General features: G+C 33.1%; 1 protein-coding gene across 1 annotated transcript in view; it reads right to left on the bottom strand.

Moving 5' to 3' along the window:
* Positions 1-22,259, bottom strand: part of LOC130896333 (frequenin-1) — a 240,036-nt gene that overhangs the window by 12,511 nt on the left and 205,266 nt on the right. The window contains exons 6-7 of the mRNA XM_057804342.1: positions 6,663-6,751; positions 3,068-3,179 (exon numbers count right to left, since the gene is read on the bottom strand). Of these exons, the coding sequence (XP_057660325.1) occupies positions 3,068-3,179; positions 6,663-6,751 (201 nt within the window). The remainder of the gene's footprint in view (positions 1-3,067; positions 3,180-6,662; positions 6,752-22,259) is intronic.

Raw genomic sequence — 22,259 nt, 5'->3', positions numbered from 1 at the left:
TATGCCCTTCCTTTTTGGGATTCGTGTTATGCGACTCATTCTGAGTGAATCCTCAAATTGCAAAAGAGGACTGTCACATATTTACTCAGACTAAGCAGGACACACTGCCGGCACAAAATATTGACTCGGTCTTCCTTCTTTGAATCCCTTTGCCTATTTTCCTAATTCGTAAGCACTCTTCTCCAATCTTAGAAAGATCTATCCGCTTAGAAACTCGGAGCACGACCCTTCGACCCTTACCTACCTACTCCACATTCAAAATTAGTTAAGGGTTCTATACTGTACAACGTAAAAAAAATGTAATCATTTGCCAATTGAAATCAAATTGATATCATTATTTTCCGCATTTCAGTAGGGATATTTACTGGCTTGGACTTGATTATGGGAATAGATGTTCTCGATGGTCTGAATTATCTTTATCGGGATATCTCTATTATATAGTAGGTGTATAACAACTTCAAGTTGAATGCGGTTAAACGCTTTCTGAAGGTCTATGAAACACAGATATGCTGGTTTGTTATATTCTATGGATTTCTCAACTACTTGTCTCAATACAGCGGCCACGCATGACCTTCCGGATCTAAATCCTTGTTGTTCTTCCGACAAAGATGTAACTGTGTTAATTTTGTTTGTTATTACTTTTGTGACTAGTTTCAAAGTTGTCTCTGATAAGTTTATGCCCCTATAGCCAGCTGACTTATATATTTATTCACGTTTATATATAAGCTAACATTAATTAAATTTCTATTTGATTATTTTGTTTCCACGAGATATTGGGATAGTTACAGTTTAACAAATTTTTAGTTGGAAGGAAATAAGTGAATTTCTTTTTTTTCCATCTCATTTCACCCACCGAGCCGCAGCTGACGTTCACTGGGCTTTATTATACAACTTTCTGATGAATTCTACTAATTATCTCTTAAGACGAACTTGGTCGTATATTTCTGTTGCTGGTGAAGAAACATAAGAGATTGTCGACCGGTGTTTAGAATTTATATTAGCATTAGTAAACGTTACTGATGCAGCTTCTTGCTGTTGATTTTCATAAAGATTCACGAAATCATTAAGCAGACACTTTAACCCAAGCTTCATTTTTGCATCACGATTTTTGTATTTTTCTGAAGATCAGCTGACTTTCGTAAACTTAGCTTTGTTATTTTCATTGTTAACCTAGGTACAAAATATTAGATAAAATTTGAGGTTAGGAATTTGTTTACTGTTTACAGAGACTTGCATGCAATTTCTAGCGCGTTGTATTGCATTATGTCAAACGGCCTTTAAAGGTTACAACTTCAACCGGGCTAGACGCTAGACCGATGCTGAGATCATCTTTGAGAATCATAAGGGCAAATAGTCTAATGAAAAAACTAACAATTTTAGGCGGCAACAGGACGTGGAATTTGTGAAAGTATACATCATCAATCAATCTGCTGGGATCAAAAAAGCCCCTTCTTGCAAAAACTGAAGTAATCACGCTTTTCTTCATTTTACTCACGTTCATCAATAGCTGGATGGCAGAATACAGATTCGAGTGGATAAATGTCAAACGAGTCCGTTCCTCCTTGCTCGCTTTGTGCATGCTGTGGAACGTAACGTCGTCTGCGCGGTCAGCGCTCGTCAAATGTCGTCAAACGCTCCTGGTAGAAACTTTGTACTTGATTTCTCTCTTAATCATTGAACAATTTGCGTTAATATAACTAATAATAACTAAAATATCATTTTTTATAAACTCAAAGTAGATTATGGAGAGTAATAATAAAGAAGAACTGAAATCTGAATTATATATTATGGAAAGTAATAATGAAGAGGAATTAAAAACTGGATTATTTATATGACCTGAGTTTCATCGGACGTTCATCAGTAAGACTAATTTAACTAATTTAAGTGCATTCTAAAAAGGACATTGATTCACTTACAAATGTATGCCCACTTTGTCAGGAATGCATTACTCGCTCTAGCAATTTAATTAGGCATTTTAACACTAAGTATAAAGGATAATCTGAGACATGTGTTTATATATTACTGATTTCTATGTACCTACATTCAATTACAAATTCAATATCTAATTAGTGAATACACATCTTCCAAATCTATTTTCTTGGTTAATATTGAATTGTGTGAAAATATTTAGTATTCGAATATTTTTGTATGTAAATTTTCATTCAATGGCTATAATTCTTTAATGCTAGTCTGGAAAAATAGTTACGTTAAGGAAAAGTTATTTGTTGAAACAATTTATACAATTTGAAATAAAAAAATAGTAATATACTCAAATCTCTTTGTTTAATACTTAATATCAAAATCACACTAAATAATATGCAAAAAATAGATTAGAACGAAGCTCAATTTGAAATTTGTTCGAGAAAATTTCAATTTCATGAAAATGTTTTGCAGTTTGAATGAACATTTTATTGACATGAAATTAATCCATCATTAATAATAATATTCTCTCAATGAACAAATACTATTTCAAAAGTACCCGCCGAGACGCAGTGCATGCGCAAAGCGAACAAGGAGGAACGGACCCGTTTGACATTTATCCACTCGTATACAGACGGCTTTATAAATATTATTTATCGAGCAAACCTCAATTATTGTTAAGTTTTCTACCTTGAAGTTTTGACTTTAAACATCTTATATATATTGTTAGAAAAAAAAACGCTGATCAGGTTTACTACTCGTCTAACGGCGTTTATAAAAGATAAAATAGACTATGGGAATGTTGACGTCGCACACACATTGTTAGCACAGGTCAGGGATCACTTTTCAAACAAAGTTTTAACTGCGTTGACGATTGTACATGTGTTGACTGATTTGTGATTCTTCCGTATTCTGTTTTCAAAAAAATACCTTCTGACACAAAACACTTTACCATCTTATATAACAGTGAAATAACTAAATACTTTTTAAAGAACATACAGTACCCCACAAACTTTGGAAAGTAAACTATCACAAGATGACGTCATGCTCTGGTTGTCTATTGAGTGATGCAAAAGACAACGACGATCAAAACAAGTTTATGAATTGGACTTTAAGCTTTAATGTATCAGATAGTTGTTTCACTCACCCTCTCTGAATTCTTCTAGTGTTAATCGATCATCGTGGTTCTTATCCATCTGGTCAAATATTTTATCCACTCGTTTTTGTGGTGTGTTTTCGTCTTCTGATGGTTGTTGACCCTGAAAAAAATAAACCCTCAGTAGAATTGTGATATATGTTATAAATTAACAAAATATTTCGTCCATATCCAAATTATACAGAGTGAGTTTTATGTATGGAACGCCTTAATTATCTCGGAAACGACTTTCCTTTTTCTTGAAAAATAATGAAATTTGTTATTTCAAATGGATCACCCTACATATTTTATAGTCTAGTGTCAGTAAGTTGGTAAAAAGTTTAACGAAACTGGTGCAGTGAAATATTTATCCAAATCATGATGCAGAAAACCTTCAACAACTAAAGACAAATCTTTAAATGTCACATGTTAAAAGTAGATCCACATTTGTGAAATGGAAAAATTACGAATTTTAGAAAACACACAGTAAAGGCGATTACAGTAGATGTTCAAAATGTTGTCCATTTACTTTACTACAATACATCAAACCATGCGATTTTTAAAACTTTGCAATACATTTTGCAACATCCTTGACTGCTCAATTATTCTTATCTCTATGGTAATCCTATCTTTTAATTCCTGAATACTGGCAGGTTTTGTTTTATAAACGATGTTATTCAAGTGACCCCACAGGAAATGGTCTACAGGATTCATGTCGGGTGATCGCGGGGGCCATACTGACAGTAGACTTTGTTATGGGATTTCGGTTAGGATATGAATTATTAAAAATATTACACGATTCTTATTGAGTTCTACCCCTATCACTATATCCTAATATCATTAAAATATCAATTAGTTTTTTTTTTCAAAACCATCCATTGTGAGTTTCAATAAACTTCAACGATAATAATTTATTGAAACGTTAAATTTATTATTGTAGCAGTCATAAGTCATAATCACCTAAATGTATTTTTTTAACATCGGCGGAGATAAAGCAAATGTACCTATAAATCCGAAATTATGGCATTTAGGTATAGGGAACATTAGATAAAAAATAATAAGTATCTTTTAAGGATTTCGTAAAGAAGAATATCCAAGGTGATCTACTATATATACATAAATATATAGATCCAAATTAATTGCTTTTCCGGAAAAAGGAAAGATCTGACAACAATGTAAATACCACCATAATACTGGCCATAAAACTGGAATAATTTATTGTTTTTATTAACTGAAGATATTCTTAACAAAATGTGATCCCCATTATCAATCTCCTTCGAATGGAAGGTATAACCGCCAGTTTTTTAAAAGGGAGTATGAGTTTTTGATATATAATTTGAAAAGTAAAAATATGACATTTTTCTCAAGTTCACTAACAGAAGAGAACCGAGACGTCGTAGTTGAATTAGTAGAAACAATCGTATGGACGAGGAAAAAGGACTATTTCATCGATGACCCAACCACTAGAGAGCACAGAACGACGAATAAATAGAGCAAACGCAAATCGAAGAACAGCCAGAGATTTAGTTTAAAGTAAAAGAGTTTTAGTGGATCGTAAAATTGTAATACAACACATTGATCGGTCTCCACTGGTATATTCAGCTTATTTTAGTTGCACAATCTTAGATTCAAAATCATTTTTAATGAAAAATTCCTTCATATTAGTTAATTCTGGAAGTTTTTTGAGTGAGTGAAAACAAAAATAACTTTTCTCGTTATACGAAATCTGTTACCGCAACGAACTATTCATAAGACGAAGAAAGAAATGCGATGCGGTAAAATTTTGTCATGTTGAATGAAAAGTTTTTCCATCTTGAAGTGGAACGAGAATAGCTTTATAAGTCGAAAAGGAAATGAAATCTTACGGAAAACGTCCAATTTCTCTTAAATGTAAATACCCAGTAGTTGTAGCTTTTTTCTCTTTGTTCGGACGAGACTACGTTCATATGACAAACAATAAATGGCTTGAAGTTTTTTTATCTTCTCAATACTGAATGTAATGAATAATAGATTATACTATAGTCAAAATACAGTATGTTCATAAAGTAACGCAACTTAATATTTCAATTTTTATTCGGAATGTGGCAATTGATCCAAAGTATAGGATGTTACTTCAGAAAAACTTGAATTACACTCAATAAGTAGTATGACTAAATAAAAATACACACTTTTGCCAACAATCTATTTCAAAAGCAATACAATCATTCCAACAATTCTCTAACTTATGGATGCTGTGCTTGTAGAAGCATTTGTATTTTGCCTCAAAATAGGCAAAAAGTTTCAGCAAGTGCTCCTTCATTTGAGCTGAATTTCTTACCGGAGAGCATTTTTTTGAGGTCAGTGAATAGCCAGTAGTCACTGGGGGCCAGATCTGGACTATACGGTGAATGAGGTAGCAATTCGAAGTGTAATTCGTTCAATTTAACCATGATTGCTATCGGCTTGTGAATCGGTGCATTGTTTTGGTGAAGCAGTGGTTATTCTTTCGACATATAAGGATATTTTCCATGATATTTGCATTTAAACCATCCAAAAGTTCTATAAAGTATTGATTGTCTCTCCTTTTTGGAGATAGTCGATGGATAATATTCCATGCGAATCCCAAAATACTGAAGCCATAATCTACCCAGCTGTCTGTTGTGCCTTTGGACGCCTCGGACGTAGTTCTGAATTGAAGTGATCGTTCCATGTTTCATCCATTGTCACATATCGATGCAAACAATCTGATTTATTATGTATAAATATGGCCAAATACTGATCTGAATCATCAACACGTTGTTGTTTTTGATTAACCCACTTTGAAAAAAGCTTTATTGTGGTCAAATGTTCATGCATAATTGTAAACACACTGCCTTCTATGTTACCTATTACTATTACCTATAATTTTGTTATTCATTGCGGTTTCCTTTTGTATATTGAAATTTTATTTTATTTGTATTTTTATTTAGTTATATTTATGTTTGTTTTTGATTTCGTTTTTACAAGCTTTCGCATACAAATCGTAACAATTTTTTGACAATCAAGCATTCCTGTCTGTCTCTTCAGCTATCCCACGCAATTTCAATTTATGATTAGATATAAATAACCAATTTGTGGACGACCAGAACGTCCACCATCATCGGTGTCTGTACGACCACATTTAAATTCGGCAAACCAATTACAAATGGTTTTTTTTTAAATGGAACAGAGTCCAAGTAATACTTTTGAAGACATTGCTCAGCGTGTACAATATTTTTTTTTTCATCAAGAAGTAATTATAAATTAATACACGAAATTATCTTGAATCCATTGTTTTGAAAATAACAAAAGTATCTTCACTTAAAGGTTGTCAATTTTTTCTGACTAATCGACATTTCATGAAATTTTACACATAGTCTTTTGAAAGATGGTACTTCATAAATGTCATATGGATTTGACAATGGCAGTGCCATCTGTGTGTCAGTCACACGACTTATTGAGTGATAAGTAAAAAGTATGTAATTTGACATTAGAGGAATAACTGTCATTATTTATTCTCTTAGTTACGTATAGATTTTGTGATAGTTGTATACAAAAAGTCATTATTCCTATTAAAGTGGGATTTAATTATATTACAGTCTTGACTTACCACCATCTGATATATAGCATCCACAATGTTGTACATCTCGTCTCTTGTAATGAATCCATCGTTATCTACATCGTATAGTCTGAACGCCCCTGAAACAAAATTAAATCCTTTATATAGATGTCAGTGGTAATATGCGTTTGTTCGTTATTAAAAGCACTCTTTTATATTAACTGTATGTTCATTTTATAATCTCGATGGATACTAGTAAATGGTCGTACATTAATTGATAGATGTTTTTATTTCTAGCTTCTTTTCGTTTCATTTTTGATAATTTCAAAACTCAATTAAAACATTTTGTGAAATTGAGAAATGTATCCCAATGTACTCCTTTGTTTTATATTGACAGGTATTTGGTTTTCTAATCAACATTTACAATTGGATTTTTTTTAATCAGTAAAGTTCAATGAAGAGATGATAAAAAAATAAGATCTACGAAATATCTAATCTAGAACACCATTGGAGTGATCACTGTACATTGTACTGTTGGCATAAGACGAAAGACTCCGAAATTGGGAGTGGCAACATTGCAATGAATGTAACGGAGAAGAGACGATTGAGAATATGCTCTGACTTGACACCAAATGTTGGAGGACGGCATAATTATGGGTAGATGGATGGTAGAATTAGCAATAGAAGAAATAAAGGATGTTATTCTGGTTAGGAGATGTTTAGATATGAGCTATATAAAAGGAAAAAATAAGGAATGGTGGTTAGTCGTTAGTGGTTAGCTGATGAATCGTGGAAAATAGAGGGTAGTTCAATGGATCTTTGGTCTTCAAGCAAATGATTTTGACCCTGATAGCACCATTGAACATTTATTATCAGTATAAGAGTAAATAAGATAATCATCATCAATAAATCGACGCTTGATTACGCTAGGTGATGTATATGGTATTTTATAGTTCATCTGAGTAATTTTCAATCCACAAACTCTCTAAATCAGTCGTATCAAAGATACGGCCCGCGGGTCGCTTCCGGCCCCTGGGCCGTATCAATAAGGCCCGCGATCGCAATGCGTCACAGAAAGAAGAATTATGTTTTTTAGAGCTTTTAGAATTCATTCGATTCCTCTACGGATATTTCAAATACTCATAATCTACGGATGTTTATAAGTAATTTCAAGGACAACGCGTGCCTAGACAAGTGAGAGAGAAAGACAGTATCGCCATCTCTTAGCAGCAATCGGAAATATCCTATTATTTTTGTCGAGAACGATAGATAGAATCTTTCAGCGCTTCGAGTCTAGACTAGAATCTTCCTTAACCATATAAAACGAGAGCGTCGGCGCGACGTGAGTCAGTTGCGTCGGGCAATCGAAGCGATATGGCTGGAGGATTTTAATTGTACTGCGAAGTAAGTGACTGTGAAGGTATTGTGCATTTGTTTGTATCGTGAGCGTGCGATATCCATAATTGTTATGTCTAGTTCCATAATTGTTACGTTTTCGGCATATTATCACAAAAACGTAAAGTTCTTAGTGAGTGCAGAGTTTTTCAGTCCAAATTGGAAATAGCATATTTTTTCATAGAATGGAAAGGTAAACCACTGTGTTTGATTTGTAATCGAACAGTTGCTGTTTGTAAGGAGTTTAATTTGAAGAGACACTATGATACGAATCATAAGTTAAAATTCGATTGTTACAGTGAAAAAATAAGAATCGGCACATTGTCATCTTTAGAATCTAAACTTCAAGGTCAACAATCGATGTTTACTAAAGCTAATACAAAGAGCGAAGATGCCCTGAAATCGTGAAAAGATCAAAACCTATCACTGATGGTGGTATTATCTGAGATTGTATGCTGAAAGATGCCGATGTTTCATTTCTATTACAAAAGTAAATAATTCAAAATGTTTGGCTATCAAAAAACACTGTTGCTTCAAGGATAAATGGTTTATGACAAAATTTGGTTTTTCAGCTGAAGGAGAAAATTAAGGAATTAATATAATTAAATAATAAACAAACTTTTCACTGGCCGTTGTCGAGAACACTGATAATGTTGATACAGCTCAACTTGCTGTTTTTATACGAGTAACTTTGAAATAACTGAAGAACTGTTAAATTGAGTTCCATTAACAGGTACTACAACAGCAAATGATATTTATTCTGCAATTAAACATTTGATAGCAGAATATGAACTCCACTGGAATATATTTATCAGCACAACTACGGATGGCGCTCCTGCCATAGCTGACAAACATTCGGGCGTTGTAATAAATTAAAACAGAAAACATCAGGGAATTTTGTGGGATTTCACTGTATAATTGATCAGGAATCATTGGCATCCAAAAATTAAAAAATGGACCATGTCATGCAACCTATAATTAACATTGTAAATTTTATAAAGACTAAATCAACGACAGTTCAGGCAATTTTTACAAGATTTGGACGAAAAGTTTTATGATGTCCCTTATTTCACCGAAGTTCATTGGCTCAGTCGAGGAGTAGTTTTAGAAAGATTTTTTGCATTATTCAAGCTTTTAAGTTAGAAAAAGGTAAACCAATTGATTAAGACGATGACTGATAATGATATGAATAAGCACTCGACTGATCTGAATATAAAGTTACAGGGTAAATATCTGATTGTCCTTCAAATTTATTCATATATTCAAGCCTTTGAAACAAAGTTGAGACTGTGGGACAATCAGGTAAAAAATCAAACTTTGGACCATTTTCTTCATTTAAAATCATTTGACACAGTGAACCAAAAAAAGAGGGGTGAATATTCTCAACTTCTGCAAAATTTGATTACGGAACAATCCTTTTGAAGAATTTCAGAAAATGAATGAAATGGAGTTCTCAATATTCAACAATACATTCAATTTTGAAGCTTCACAGACACCAGTTCATTTGTAATTGGGGTTGATAGATCTTCAATCGCACAGTATTTTGAAAGAAAAATTCAATGAGATTAACGCTCTTATACACAATATTTCAAGAGTTTGGATAATTACCCGGAATTGAAAAAGCATGCAGCACGTATTCTCTGCATGTTTGGTAGCACCTATTTATGAGAGCAAGCGTTTTCCGACTAAAAACATAAATGTGCGTTTTCTTATACATATAATAGTTAAATTTGAAAAAGGTTCTAATTTTCTTATTTTCAACGAAAAAAGAAAGAAAAATTATCGTTATAAGCCAGTATTCAGGAAAAATCAACGAAATGTCAGTACCCATTTTTTGAGGAAAATATAACAAAGCAGAACTTATCAGAATTTTCAATTATCGATTTATGCGATGCCTTTCAAGAGTTACCAATTCAATAAGAATAAAATTCACTTTTACAATCAGAGCAGTGAGGCAATGGTTGAACATTTTGAAAACTTAGGGAAAAGCTGAGGTACTTCGTAAATCTAACAATTTCAAACTTCTTTCTCTGGGAAACTAATCACACAAAAAGTTTGAAAAACTCACCTAAGAAACAGAAAGAAGTTTAGAGGGAGGAATGGGGGGGTTATTTTTGTTATAACATCAACTATTCTAGATAATACGTCCGAGAATAAATATGAAAATCACAAATTACATTTTTGAACGCAACCATAATATTTGACATTTGACAACCAACTAATATTTCGATGTATTCTACATCAAAACATACACCATACACTTTTTTATTTGCATGGTATTCCTTGAGCTTTCCAATTCATTAATTTCAATGATTTGATATGACAATTTTTTTTGTCAGATTAGGCGAACCCCTCTAGATAATTGTCAGATTATGAGATAATACGTTTAGGACATAAATATGAACCATAGGTATATATCTTTTACCATTTTTTGATGAGAATAAACCATTGTAGTGTGATGATATTGCGAAGCTGCTCCTAGAGATGGGTTTAAAAGAATACAAACTAAATGATTGGTGCCTTTCTATTGACAGTTTTAAAATAGTTCATCTCTTTGTACAATGGACATGAAGTAGCATCAATTCTAATTACTAATTAAAAGTCATCACTCCCTTAGTAAATCTGACGCGCTTGATTAATTTTTTTTTCATTTTCAGCCCTTACGTACAACCACCAGTATAATACAAACGATCAGATTAACATATGTACCTACATTATTAAAAATAAGTAGGACGTTGATACAATAACTATCGCACTCAAACAATATTTTTTACATATTTGCAAATCTATACCTCAACCCCTACCCATGGAAAGGTATACATTATATAAAATTTATTTTTCCTTATCATCTAATCCTTGCAACCAATAGGTCTCTACGACGGTCAAGTAAATCATCAGTTAGCAACATGGACTCCCCTACTGTTGGTTTTATCGCAGTGTTGTAGACTTTTAATTTGCTTACACTATGATTTTATAATTTTATTATACCCTATATCCTGCATAAATTATTTATCTTATCCCGTACTCTGCTTATAATTGTCCATAAATACTTGAAGGTGTGGACTACTTGGAAGCTGAGGTCATTTATTTTTACTGTTTCTGGTTTGTAGACTCATATTTTTCTTTTAAATTCCATATATCCCGTCTTTTCTAATCTATTTTAAATCCTCTCTTTTAGAATTTCTTATAATGTGTCTTCAAGACTTTTTCGGTCATCATCATCATACGCTTTCATTTGCTTCGATTTATCAATAAAACTAATGAAATAATAGTTATTAGTTGCACTTATTACGAGTATGTCATCAACTGTAATAAAATCGCAGACAGTCCATAACCCAGACTGAGAAAATATGAAATGCTATTCAGATATTTTTATAATTACGAGGTCTGGCTATTAAAAAACGAGACTGGTTACGAAAAAGGGTTTTATTATAACAATTATTCGAATGCTTCCCGCGCCACACATCTTTCCATACGTTTTTTCCATTGATCGAAGCAGTGCTGGAAGTCTTCTTTGGCGAGTGCCTTTAGGAGCCCTGCCGTTTTTTGCATTACCGCTTTCATGGACTCAAATAGGGTCCCTTCCACATCAGATCTTTTTCTAACCTTTCTAATCTTTTAAGGAAATCTGAGCAGATCCGTTGACGCAAAAGCTTTTAGTCAGGAGTCAGATTTTTTGTCACCAACTTCGCACAGACTTTTGTTATGGGTAATTTCTCGTGTTAAATTTTTCTAACCGTTTTTTTATCTAATTGAAACACGGCACCTGGGCGCTGGTCATCTCAGTGATCTCTCGGCACTCACTAAAGCGCTTACACGGAAACGTGTTTTGGGACGTGCATAGACAAGATATCTAGATACCCAACGCACCACTCGTTTTTTACCCCAGCCGTCTATGACGCCCTCTAGGCACGCAGTCTCGTTATTTAATAGCTAGACCTCGTACATCGACATGCATTCTTTGCTAGTCTGTAACTACTAATTAGTTCAAGTTTTGACAGCAAAAAAGAACTGATTTCTTGTAGTATTAAATGTTCGCGGAATTTCATGAAGAATCGCTGATTATTTTAGCTATGTTCCTTGGAAGATCATTTCTGTAAAATTCTCATTGTCAATTTTTTCAGCCACTGACTTTCCCTAAGCAAGAATTTTCAGGTTCATATCGATACAACTTCTTTCTCCGCAGCTTTATATTATAAAAGGTTTAGTCCTTATCTTTAATATTATAATTTAAGAATTTTGTTTAGTTCTCGTTAATATGAAGTTATCAGATGGTAGATTGACGTTATAACCGTTTACATAATTTATTTTGGTGCGATAGTTTTCATTCCAAATTTGTATTTGAAAGCTTTCAAGATGCCCATATAAAAATAGGGAGTCCAAGCTTATTAGCTTTAGATCCATATACATCCAGCACTTTGAGAAAGGTCAACTCAAAATTCAACAACTGGTAAACTTGATTGATATCATAACCGTTTCCAGAGGATTTTGGTAAGATAAGTTTTTTATTTGTCTTCAAATGCTTTTAATATGAATGTGTCCAAATAGGAAGTTCATGATTATTAACCATAGTTCTACATACAACTAGCTCTTGAACACTTGGATTGATGTCATATCCGTTTGCATCCTTTACTTCGGTACATTAGTTTTGCGTTGGAAAATTTGTCTTTGAATGCTGATAATATGTATGTGTACAAATAGGAAGATTATCCATAGACCTACGTACATCCATCTTTTGAACCCTTAGAAAGATTTATCAAAAATTCAGCCAAAGTAGGCTTGAATGGTGTCATGACTGTTCGCTCAATTTTTTTGATGCAATAGTTTTTTACGAAATATTTGTCTTCAAAAGCTCTGTGTATACGAAGTCCAAGCTCATTAGCTTTAGATCCAAATACATCCAGCACTTTGAGAAAGGTCAACTCAAAATTCAACAACTGGTAAACTTGATTGATATCATAACCGTTGCCAGAGGTTTTTTTGGTAAGATAAGTTTTCCATGAAAACTTTGTCTTCAAATGTTTTTAAGATAAATGTGTACAAATAGGAAGTTCGAAGCTCATCAACCATAGGTCTACATACAACTAGCTCTTGAGCCCTTGAATTAATTTCATGACCGTTTGCAAAAATTATTTCGGTACACGGTCCAAGCTCATTAAGCATAGGTTCACATACATCAAGCCTGAACTTAAAATTCAGCTGATCGAGTCTTGATTGAAGTCATAACTATTTGCATCAATTATTTTGAAACGTTAGTTTTCCTTTAGAAAATTTGTATTTGAGAGATTTCAAGATGACATTATACAAATAGGAAATCCAAGCTTATAAGGATTGATGTCAAAACCGGTTCCTCAATTATTTTGGTGCAATGGTGATCCTATCCAAAATTTTAGGAGGTAAGTGTACAAATAGAAAGTCTAACTATAGGTCCACCTACATCTAGGTCTTGAGCTATAGGGAGAAATAAAGTAAAATAAGCCTTACAGGATGATGACGATCAAAATTCTAGGTACCTAACGTAAATGAAGACAACTAAAAATGTGGTGAAATTAATATGATTATAGATCATGAATTAGAATTTTCGATATTTCATCTCGTGATTGATTGTGCTTTGCGCAACTTTTTGTTAGGTTTAATTAAAAACTTAAAATGATACATCGATTATTAGAAAATAACTAATATATCTGTTACTTAATGACAACTATTCGTATGCTTAGTCTGTTTCTTGTATTTATGAAATTATTGAAATAATGAAATTCTTTCTATTATCAATAGTTTGATGTTATATCTTAAACAACCTAATAATATTACTCAGAACGACAAATTTGGGTGATAAACTACCGGTGGATAAAATATTAAATAGCTTGTTATTGCATGTCCTGAATACAGAATCCCGCATTCCATTTAGGTACATCTCTTTTTATAACCTCAACCTGTAAAGGAGACTCTTCATACATATTCACATCTCTAGTCACACGTTCTTCCGTCTCCGGAGAGATTAAAATATTATTCGTTGGGGAGAATATTTCGCCTTCTGCACAGTGAACGTGTCTTGATAAAAAAGGTTTTTTTCCAAAGTATTCAGTTGAAAACATTATGAAATTTGCGAATAGAACGTTGAACGATAATGATAATTAGATATTTCAAGAAGTATTGAACAAATTATGGATTAAGCACGGGCTTAGATTTTATCGGGTCGTAAGCACGTAGATTTTTGCCACTTTCTCTTCGTATTATCATTTAGGAGAGACAATTTAAAATATAAGTTTTTTCATTTTTAGTTACCGTAATTTTTTAATGTAAAAGTTACTTTATTGTATGAAGGTATTATTTCTGCGGATGCAATGAAATGTGTTACTTTTATTATCTCTTCTATATGTTCACAACGCAGTTGCCCGATACTGAAACCAAATTCCACACTCACAGGATAATTATAGCAAATTTCGGAGAAATATGTAAAGATGCCCCTTTTTTAAATTTCAAAATGGAAAATGTACAAATGAACTCGTGAGAATGAATTGATCAGCCATCGTGGAAAAAGATATAGCGAAATATTTTCAAGTACCAAGTCATCTCCGACTATTTTACTTAATGCAGGAGCAGACATTCTAACCATAAAAGGTAGTACAGTTCTTCCAATATCGAATGCAATAATGTTTACTCGCCGTATAAAATTCGGTAAACATCTAACAAACCGTCAGTCCATGTGGACTAATCATCTTCACTGTTTACTAATGAAAACATCGAATCGTAAACATGAATGTATTTCTATTGGCTGAAGCTATATGTACACAATTTCGTCGAAATATTTCTTCCTGAGACAGTCTGCGATCAGGGGCTTCGATTAGCGAGATTTATTTAATTTAAATTTCTTTGAATAAATAGAAATATGGCGTTCTTTAGACCATGGGCGAATGAAAACAATGAAATTGCACAGTGTAGTTGGAATAAAGACAGATATTAATTTAATAATAAAGATTTGTATCTACAAACCCAGCAAAGAATTTATTTTCCTTTATGGTTTTTGCTTTGAAATTCGTTTTCCAGAAAAAAAAAACGAATGGGGCACAAAAAGGTTTAAACAGTTAACGTACCCTGTTTAAACCAAACGCCCTTACAGGTAGGTACATTTTACTCGTCTATTCACGTTTTATAATTTAATATTCAGTTGTAGCAACTTAACGAGGTATAATAATGATTTTTTGCCAAGTTCCAAGTAGGACTACAATCAAGTGCATCTGTTTAAATAATATTTTTAAAAGTGTTTCTAAAAGTAATAAATTTATAAAATAAGGTATCTATGCCTATGGTAGATCAAACAAAATTGTCGGCAAGGGTTTTTATATAAGTTTTTATGATCTGCAATTGATATTGGAAGAAGGAGTCACAGGCGTAAACGTCTGTTTTACCAGTTATTGTTTCATTTAAATTATCACCGCCGATTATAGATTGTTCATTTTTTTTTAATTCTTAGTGGTAAATATTTGTTTGAGTTGTTTGGTGCTTAAAAGGTTGTATTCAAATTATCGTACAGTGAAATCAATATACAATAATTGGTACTTTAAACAAGTTATACTACAGCACTAAATAATTCTTCTTGTCCTAAAATAATGCACTAGTCACTATAATGTTTGACCTATGTACAAGGTGAATCATTATATTTAACGAAACATTAATAATTTTCACTTAGATTTTGAAGAACTTCGACAAAGCTGCCAAATGTCATTCTGAGTGTCAAATTTTGACATCAACGCTGTTAATTTAGATGAAACATCTTGTATGTAGTCAGAAACAGAAAGGGTATGATCGTTTCCTAGCTAATTTGATGATCCCAAGTCACCTGATCCTTTAAACGGGTCAAACAATTGAACCAAAAAAGCAGAAAATTGTCCTGAAAAACGTCGAATTTCACCTATCTGCCAAAAGTGTTATTTCGTACCGTCCCCAAACACGTATGCACTGAAATCACCTGAAATTGACCATGAAAAATCGGAATTTTGCATTTGATAGATATAACGAATTTTTCATGCGAGACATGTCTGCCTTCACCTTTAAAAACCTGACTTTTTTGCGACCTATGGAAAACGTTTTGAGAGGGTTATCTTGAAAAACATGCCTGGTTCATTTGGAAGACATCGTGGTATTAGAAAAGATATTTGAATTCTAGAATTAAAACCTGACAGGACCGGCTCCAGGACCTATATCGCGGATTTCATCGTAACAGTATGCAAATTAATTATCTGAGAACTCAACAGCACACCATCTAACCAAATTCAAAATAATCTCTTGCAAATAAGATTTTCTATCATTTTATAATTCTTCAACTGTTTATTTACTTTAAATCGCAGTGACGATTCATATCACCTTGAAGGTTTCAAATTATAGGGTTTGGAAAATGTCATTCGCAAAAACTACTGTTATTTGTACTAGAGAAAATTATTTAAAAAAACGGTTCTATTAAACGCCAGAAAAAAACAATTCCATACGTTTGACCGAATCTGTGATTAACGAAATATAACAAATATAACTTCATAGCAAATATTCGTTTTCAGTTGCCAACAATATTATGTATTTCTACCCTAATTGTTAATTCAAGATTGAGAGTGTGACATCTAAAACGAAATTATAACGCTTGGGGTCTTCCGAAAGCGTCCGTCGAGGTAAGTAATTCAGGTCATTAACACCTGATGATAGTGTCGGTGCAGGTGGTTTGTCGGTCCTTTGAAGTGCATAGAATGAAGTTAAGTACACAACTAATCTCTACAGTATCCTTCAAGTTATCATGTGAAGGTGTAAAACCTGGTTTATGTTTTTAATTAATGGTAATGGTAAAAAGAATTATCCCTTATTTCATTTATTTTATAATTATTTTGTTCTCATTATTTTCTGTCATTTTTTAATAGTAATAACCCAAGGACATATATAATTGTTCGAAACAATTTTATTTCGAAAACTTGTCACTTGAAAATAGATCGACAAGCTTGAGAAAGTTTCGATAGAAAACTTTTTGCTAATTATAGGTAAATATATGAAAAAAATTGTTCAGAGGTATAATTAAAAGAAAAAGAATTGAAAAAGTTAAGTAAAAATCCAGACGTTTTTACCCGTTGGTTAACAATCCGTAACTTTTACAAAGACAATCTGTATAATATATAGATAGCAAAAATGATTTTTCCAATCCATTTTTAACTCGATAAAGATTTTTATATCGTTGTACATGCCTAGGAAACCGTTCGCCATAAAGAGACATTCTGAAGAAAATTATCATAAATTGTAATTATTTATTAAAATACTTGCAAGAGATATAAAACACAATCAATCATTTAGGAAAAGATGAGGGGCTTCATCTTGTATGAACCAGATGTTCCTTCGAATGTTTAGGGGACATGAAGGAATATCACTTAACATAGATGGGAAATCATTTTGGAGAAATTTCAAATATCGCTATTCAGGTTATTATCAAAAAAATATGAACCTAATAAATTATTACCTACTTCTGTTGATTCTTTGCTTGAATATTGACGCTATGAATCAAAATCTTGTTGAGCTCTTCTACGTTCAAAGAAATATCTTTCGTACACTCCTGGAATGGGTAACCAACTAAATTTTTCTACATTTCAACTTAATCTTTATGTAAGTAACACGATGCTAGACATTACACAGCTCAATTAGAAATTTTTGATTGTCTTTCAATACCTCTTGTAAATATTTTCATTAAATAATTTTAATTTATTATAATTTTCTTCGGAATGTCTCTTTATCTTCATACCTTCTAAACCAATAATTTTTGCTACCTTTAGATTGTACAAGTTGTCCTGAAAGCTACGAATGGTTAACCATTGGGCATGAGCCGCCCTTGGTCTTCAGATAGTGGTGTAGAATTATTTATTTCCATGTCATCTTTCCACTCCTGGAACACCCTGTATAATTCACAATATTTTTCTGATCACTCCGTATGCTCTTTCTATTTTTATCTAATAATATATTCCCCAGTATTAGGAACATGATGAGAATAAAATTTAATATTTTTGATTGAATTGAAGCCTTTATTTTCATACAATACTGCTAAATGTTTTATTGTCAGATATTAAAAAAAAAAACTATCGTAAATTATAACCAGATGTATTTTATGAGCTCAAAATCGAAGCCTCAAAGTTTGTGTAAACGCTCTCTGGGGAAAAGTAAATATTGTTTGGATTCGGTTAGGTATATTATGACAATGGAAACAGTTTCAAACACGCATATCTCCAAATAGCACAAATCTCAAACATGGTTTATAGTTTCGAGCTCGCTTTTCTCTTTATTGGAAAAGTCGCCTTTAGTTTTGATTGTTATTTGTAGAAATAGAAAAGTGGGTCAACTTTTGTAAGGCTGCTTCAATATATTGTTTGCCTATCCTCTTTCCCAATATACATAGTGGTCCACACCGGTTGTAAATCTTCGTAAAACCGATCTCTACTTACCGTGTCAGTTATTTGTATATGGGTATTAGCTGTTACCCGCGGCCGTGTTCCCATAGTTTTGTATAAATCCCAGACGCAATAATTTGAAAATTACCAATAGGTATCCATGAATCTGGTTTATGCATTGATAATTTCAAACAAATAGCTCTCTGATCAATTTTATTTTGAAAAAATTGAATGGTCTTTTCTGGTATTTGTTGCCGTATTTCTGCAATTCTTCTTCTTTTGTTTTAGATCATTGAGGATTTTTGTGACTTGTTTTCGTCGTGCTATTTTTGTCTCTATGTACCATCTCGGTGCAATGTCGTTAGGTAACTATAAATAGTTTTATTCTCCATTTCCTCAATCTAGATTATGTTGTCCAATTACTATAGTATATTTTTTATCACTATTAATGAATATTGAACATAATAGTTTCATACCAACATCCATTTTGCACTCTTAGAGAAATATTAATCATAAGCCCAATATATGGTATGGTAAATGGTTTGCTGAAAAATTTCCAAATGCTTATCCGAAACTGGAATGTTAAAAAGAAATTCAACTAACACAGGTCGTTTCCGTATAGCTAGAAATGTGATAATCGAACAAGCGATTTTAGATTAAATTGATTTACACTCGGAAACAAGCACTATTCCAAAACCCTAAATATCAGCCATTGATCTGTTAGGTGAGCTTTGGAATAGTAGCAGTTATATCCTTACCACATCCAACGGGTTCAAGCTATTTTTTCTCAACGCCAGATTTTGTGAATGGTTAACACCCGAAATGCTACAAAATCCTCAATTTTAGAATAATGTATTGTTTACGATCGAGGTAAATTTTCAAGAGTACGAGGATGTATTGATATCTAGTTAGCCTAGACCAGTTCCATAAATAAAATATTGCGTTACCATTGCAACGAACAATAACTTATTAGAAGTGTCAGTGTAAAATTTGACGTCAAAAAAGTAAACTAGAGTTAGGCAATAAATTAAAAGAAAAAAGATGTCCACCGAAATTGTGAATATCGAAAAATTGGAGTATCGAACCTTCATCAAGTACCTGTAATTAAAAGGGTTAAGACGTGAGCAGATTTATGAAGATAAGCTTAATACCCTTGGTTATCAATGTCCTTCGTATGCGACCGTGAAAAATTGGACTGCAAGCTTCAAATGAGGTCAATTTTCCATTGAAGATGATGACCGATCGGGAATGCCAGTTTCTGTGTCAGTCCCCGAAAATATCGGTGCAGTTCATGACATGATTTTATCAGACCGTCGAATTGGGCTAAAACGGATATCTGAAGCACTGAATTATTCATACGAACGCGTTCATCATATAGTTCACGTTAATTTGGACATGAGAAAAATTGCTGCAAAATGGATCCCCAAATGGTTGAATGTTGACCAAAAGCGTCCAAGGGTAGAAGCATCGCGTTCGATCTGTGCTCGATTTGAAAACGATGTAGACTTTTTAAACTGAATATTCACAATGGATGAGATTTGGGTACATTTCTACGATCCAGAAACAAAACAAAAATCGATGGAATGGCGACACTCTGGTCCTCCAAGACCTAAGAAGTTTCGTTTCGAAGTTCTGGCTTCAGTTTTTTGGGATTGCCATGGAGTAATCATGATTGATTTTTTGAATAAGGGTAGAACAATAACTAGAGATTGTTATTCGACATTACTGACCACTCCACGGGAAAAAATTAAAGACGCAGAAAGCTATCCAAAGTTGTTTTTTTTTTGCAGGACAACGCCCCTGCATACAAATCTCATGTTGCCGTGTAAAAAATTCTTGATTTAGGGTTTAAATTACTAAAACACCCCCCTTATTAACCACATTTGGCTCCGTCCGACTATCATCTCTCTCCTCAGCTGAAAAAGAGTTTAAAAGGTCGTAAATTTTCTTCCAGCGAGGAGGTAATAGCAGCTGTGGAGGACTGGTTTGCAGAGTAAGAAGAAATATTTTTTTTAAAGGTCCAGAGACGTTACAGGTTCGCTGTAATAAATGTATCCAATTAAGAGGAGAATATATTGAGTAATAAAATATTTTGACATTGAAATCACGTGTGGGCAGACGAGAATCCCCATAAGATGATAGAGCACCATTTTGAAAATGTTTTTTCAGTGAACGTATGGACTGATATGGTAGGGGATAACCACATTCTCTGCCTCAGCTATCAAATAGAATTTAGTACACTAGTTTTTTCGAAAATGATCTCCATAAACCACTAAGCACTCAATATTAGACAAAACATGTGGTTCATGGTCTATGGTGGTCCAGTACACTGCTAGGAAACATTTAGATGCAAAATTTCCCAACCGTTGGATTGGTCGAGGAGGGCCCCAACATTGGATTTCTCGATCTCCAGAGTTAAAACCTTGTGATTTATATTTATGGAGTTTTTTCAATTCTACACGGCACCCACAGTTGATATCAACAATTTGAACAATCGTATTCAAGTATAGTGTGACACCATAAGAAATATATCGAAAATGTATAAACGTGTACGGCACTCCATGACACGTAGGCTACGTGCATGTATTTTGGCTACAGGTGGTTATTTCCAGGATATACTATGAATCGTATTTCAATTTACATATTCACTGGTCTCGATTCAATTCATTTAAAAAATTATAAATTATGGTATTAATTTGAAGAATCTGTTATTACCGAAATCCTGGGAAAAAATTAAAACTCAATATTAGTCACCATATTTTAAGGGTGATATTTCGGAAATGCTTGGACTGAGAAAATTTTGATATAGGAAAGACCTTCCTTCGAGCAATCACCTTCCGAATTTTATCGCATGAACTTAGAAACACCGTGTATATACGAGTTCATTATGTTTCAATTTCTGTTATCAACATAAAATTAGAAGATGTTAACTTCAAAATTGAAGGACTATACATACTCTCATCCCACTGCTCGCACTTTTTAATATTTAGTTCGTTTCGAGGATATGGACACAGACGAAATCAAAATTCAAGGGAGTTCACCAAGGGTGCGTTCTTTCGGAGAGGAGGAGAGACATAAGGTGGTATCATGGCTAAGAGCGATGAAGATTATCAAATCCTATTATAGAGAATCAATCGAGAATGTGAAAATGTAGGACTCACTATAAATATTGAAAAAACTAAATTCATGGTTATAAGTAAAAACCAAAATATTGATATTAACCCTACTCTATCATTGAATGGAGAACAAATAGAATGGGTGCAAAAATAGTATCTCAGTTCTGTCATAAATGCTCAAATTAATCCAGCCATTTCAGAATTGAAATTGAAATCTTTACAAACAGAAATCCAAACCTCCACGTCAGAATAGGATTCATGGTGTTATGTGTGGTCAGTACTGCTGTACAGAGTGGAAACTTAGACCTTGAAAGCTCAAATGATCAAAAAACTTGAGGCATTTCAGATGTGGCTCTATAGACGCATCCTGAAGATACCCTGGACTGACAGAATTTCCAACGACGAAATACTAAGACGCATTGGTCGCAAAAGAAAGCTGTTAACAATTATTAAGATAAGAAAAATATCTTACATAGGACACATCTTACGCAATTACAAATACTATAAAATAAAACGCAGGCCAGAGTAGAGGGAAAGATAGGCATCAGCAGGAAGAAGAAATCCTGGCTCCGTTAAATAAAAGAATTGACAAATCTTAGCGCCGGAGAATTGTTTCATGTTGCTAAGGATAGAGACGCATTTAAAAATGTTATAGCAAACTTTCAATGATAAGACGAACTACGAAGATTCTAGTTTAGGAATTGAAGAAGTTTCATACAAATTTCTAA

The sequence above is a fragment of the Diorhabda carinulata genome, chromosome 7, assembly GCF_026250575.1.
Source record: "Diorhabda carinulata isolate Delta chromosome 7, icDioCari1.1, whole genome shotgun sequence".
Lineage (NCBI taxonomy): Eukaryota > Metazoa > Arthropoda > Insecta > Coleoptera > Chrysomelidae > Diorhabda > Diorhabda carinulata.
This window is presented reverse-complemented; position numbering and strand designations above follow the sequence as displayed.